The sequence below is a fragment of the Silurus aristotelis genome (genome assembly GCF_946808225.1).
Source record: "Silurus aristotelis genome assembly, chromosome: 1".
Lineage (NCBI taxonomy): Eukaryota > Metazoa > Chordata > Actinopteri > Siluriformes > Siluridae > Silurus > Silurus aristotelis.
In genome coordinates, this window is record NC_139574.1 from 36,206,115 (window position 1) to 36,210,057 (window position 3,943).

Sequence of the window (3,943 nt, forward strand, 5' to 3'; positions counted from 1 at the left end):
TTGGATAAGTGCATGATATTTGCAGTTGTACAGGTGTTCCTGAGTATACAGGCATTAGCCCATGTTTGACTGTTCACTCAAATTAAAAGGGGTGTTATCCAAAGGTCAATAAAAAAAACCCAAGCACGGATATCAATGACAACAGAAATCTAATTTTAATAGAAATTGTGCTGTCAGTAGAAAGCGGTGAATAGAAAACTCTTAATAAAGGGCCAAAACATTAATGTGCACATTTAAATCAGGATTTTTATTGTCAATTGTTGGCTTAAAATTAACCTGTACTATGAGAGTCAGTGGAGTGAACAGTTAGGGGTCGCAGACTATAAAATGTTTTAATCTCCCCTTAAAATGCTCGAAATGCTACATATAAAAAGGAGGCTGGTCCATAAGACTTCCTGATGTTACAAAACACATTTCAAACTGTGCATCGATTCCAACAAATACCCGTAAACACTGTGCACGAATTAATATTTAAATAGGATCTCAGGTGAATATTGTGTTCAGGTGAGGCCAGGAGTGGATACATGTGCACTATATATCTACCATTTACAAAACGGTTATTGAAAATATTTATTTCCATGATTATATATATTAAAAAAATATGACACAGGTCATTTAAGCCACGACAGCATGAACAAAAGGTAGCTTACACGTAGTGTCTGTTCACCTGAAAGTACTGGTTTTGATGCAACAAATTAATCGTGGGGAACAAAATACAGTGCTGTTTTTGTAATACAACTTCTATGAAGAAGGTTAACGGTCAACCGGGTGCACTTTGAATCCATGATCTTGAGGAACACAGCTTTGATTTGTGTCGTAATGTAGTGAATGTAAACACGTTTTACTAAACCACAGTAATGTGCCATGTGGTGGATGTGCTCACACAGAGAAGACAGAACACAGAAAACAGGACTCAAACACTACTGGACCTTACAGGAATCTGTAACTTTGGTGTATCGTTTCAAAACAAGGAATCACTGCCACGGTAAGCAAATTCATATCCATCATTGTGAATAAAGTTTTCGACTTTATAAAAGCTGTCCATATTGCTTCGGTTCTTACTTCTCTCTTATCTCTGGTGACCAGCCGACCCTAAGACATGCAAAATCCACTGGTCTGACCTTGACCATCAATATCTTCTTATTCATCGTGAATCATATAGGTTATTGCAATCATGTGTGGATTTCTAGAGGTTTTAAAGTTCAGTCATCTGGTTATAGTCTAAAAACAAAGCATATTTTACTACTTAATCACAACTGCAATCGCTGTTGACCTCTTCACTGGAGTTCAGATGATTCGCCAGTTCTTGGATCACGGCGTCTCGGCCGATCTGATCGTTCCTGCGCTTCTCCGTGATCAGATCTTCCAGACTCTGGAACTCGAGGTCGTGGCTCCTCTTTTCCGACAGCTGTAATTTCATCCTGTACGGCTGTTTGCCGATGCGCAGCTCTCCTCCCGTCTTAAACTCGCGCTTGCCGAAGCGGCACCACGCAGCGAATGACTCGGAGTTCCTCCAGCACACGGCGCCGTCCTTCCCGCCGGCCTGGTCGAGCGCGTTCTTCACCACGACGTCCGGATGCAGCGCGCGGAATCGGTACAAGTCGTTCACGACGCGCCCGCGTCTGCCTCGACCCGCGTCGTACAGGTGGTCCGTTTTAATCTCGCCGCCGTGCAAGTGCACCACCTGGAAGTCGCCCGTGTACACCGCCCAGTGAGGATACTGGCCGGCCGCCACGAACTCCAACAGGTCGCCCGGTTTACACCTGTCCGCCAAGTTCTCGCACGACTGCAGCGGCGCCGCGTCCGCGCCCTTCCGCTCGTAAACGCACTCGTCCCGGTAGAACACCGCGCACTCCACTTCGCGCACGCCGCCCTCTCCGTTCTCCGCAGGGGGCTCCTCTTCCTCGTCCTCGTCGTCGTTAGAGAAAATGTACGAGACCCCGATCCGCGGGCCCTCGTCGTTCTCGTAGCCGTTCGGGTCCACGGTCGGAACTTCGTCGTAACTTAAATGGGTAAATTTTTCCACCTGATTCCCCATCGCACTCGGGAAAAATAAACACTTTTCGACACTACCGAGACGAGATGTTCCTCAAGATCATGATGAGTAACACTTAAACCATCTCGCAGTATTCCACATGGTCTGAGTGTTTCGGCTTCAGATCATATTAAGATTCCTGAAAAGGTGTATTCCACCTGTTCACTTCCGGTTCTACCTCGAGTCCCACGAACAGGCGTGGAACTTAAACGCTGAAGTACTCCAGTGCTGGTTGTGTAGACGATCCGGAAATGTTCAAAAAGTAGAAAAAAGTGTGTAAAAGTTTAGTCCGGATTTGTTTGCAGAACTTCCTGTGAGTGAACACGGAGTACACAGACGAGCTGCTGCTCTGCGTTGTGACGGTTTGGTGCGACCTCATCGGACTAAATATCCACTAACTCCACAGAGCTGCCATTTAAAGACACAGTGCACCACTCACCAGTCTTCACACTAACACACAACCTGCACTCATACTCCACACATGTTCTCACACTCATTCAACAATGATAAGAGTGTAATGAATTGGACATTCGTTGCCACTCAGATGAGAATTGGATTCCCTTTTGAGTCTGATTCCTCTCAATGTTTCTTCATCATTCTATCTCAGCAGTGACGGGCCATGTATTTCACACATAGGCCTTCAGTGGTGTCCTTCCTAAATCGATCCACCTTTAAATGCCAACATTATGACACCAAGGCTTTAAAATCCATCAATATTATACAGAAACTCAGTATAAGGGAGTGCTGCATCAGCGAGAATGAATGCCATTACTAAAGCAAGAAACCCGAATAAAACAATTCATTTAGTCTCCTTTCACTGCAGCCACAGCTTCACTGCCAGCATGCACCATGTCCAGCAGAAGCATCAATATCAACTTCATAAAACGACCCTGTGTTTTTCGCGAAGACAAATTTTGTGTTATTGTTATTGCCCAAAAATGTGTGGGAAAGAAAATGCAAAAATATAAATGGTTCATAAAAAAAAGCTAAACAACTGTTTCGAACTATTGTGACCGACCATTTCCTCACAATGTCCAGTCCTTCTTGCAAATACCCTTGTAAATATATCTGCAACCAAATCAATTTCTTCTTATTTGTCATCCATTGTGATATGAAAAAAACCCAAACCCAGCTATTAATTCCACACAAATATATTTGAGATTGTTCAGTGGGCTACAGATAACCTTCAAATCAAAAGACGTGAAAATGCCTATTGTGACCGGATGCCTTCTTCTGGAGAGCTTTGGAGTGGCCAAATCACAATCTGATTGGTTAAAGCAACAGTTTCAAGCAGTATAAAGTTTATGCTAAAAAAAAGTCTGCAGGTGCTGACCGTGACAGCTGAAATCTGATTGGATGGAAACTCCAACATAAACAGACACAGAAGCTGCAAGTAGCAGTGAACCTGAAAGAAAAGCTATAAAATGAAGAGAATAGACTATTGGGAAAAAATTAATAATTTACATATTCGTGGACAAAAATATATTAAAATGTAAGTCAGTGATTCTGATGAATTTAGGTCAGTAGAGAAAGCCTTGACAGCCGGCACTGCATCTCAGGGAGGTTTCCATTGCCATTGTCACCGATGGCTTGCTCATGAGGGAAAAACTCAAAGGCTCTAATCTTATAAATTAAAACTTTAAAACCCTTTTAACTCTGGACACTTTGTTAAAAATGTAATACAAATAAATTTGAATCATGAGTTTAATCGTGATGTGGCTCATGCTTTTTCAGTCAGTAGTTGGTACATGTAACTCAGGTAAAAACTTATTATTATTCTTATTATTTGGTACAACCCCACAATGACGCCAACAGAGCTTTAGATTGTTTACTTTTGACTATTTCTGTGCTCAGTTATGCAAATTATCATGTGAGAATGTTTAGTGTGATGCTCACAGGCAGGTTGTT

At 42.7% G+C, this 3,943-nt stretch overlaps 1 protein-coding gene across 1 annotated transcript; it reads right to left on the reverse strand.

Moving 5' to 3' along the window:
• Positions 1-226: 226 nt before the first annotated feature.
• Positions 227-2,597, reverse strand: lratd2b (LRAT domain containing 2b). Its single transcript, XM_083539000.1, has one exon. The coding sequence runs from the start codon at positions 2,036-2,038 to the stop codon at positions 1,247-1,249; it is 792 nt and encodes a 263-aa protein (XP_083395126.1). The 5' UTR covers positions 2,039-2,597; the 3' UTR covers positions 227-1,246.
• Positions 2,598-3,943: the final 1,346 nt, after the last annotated feature.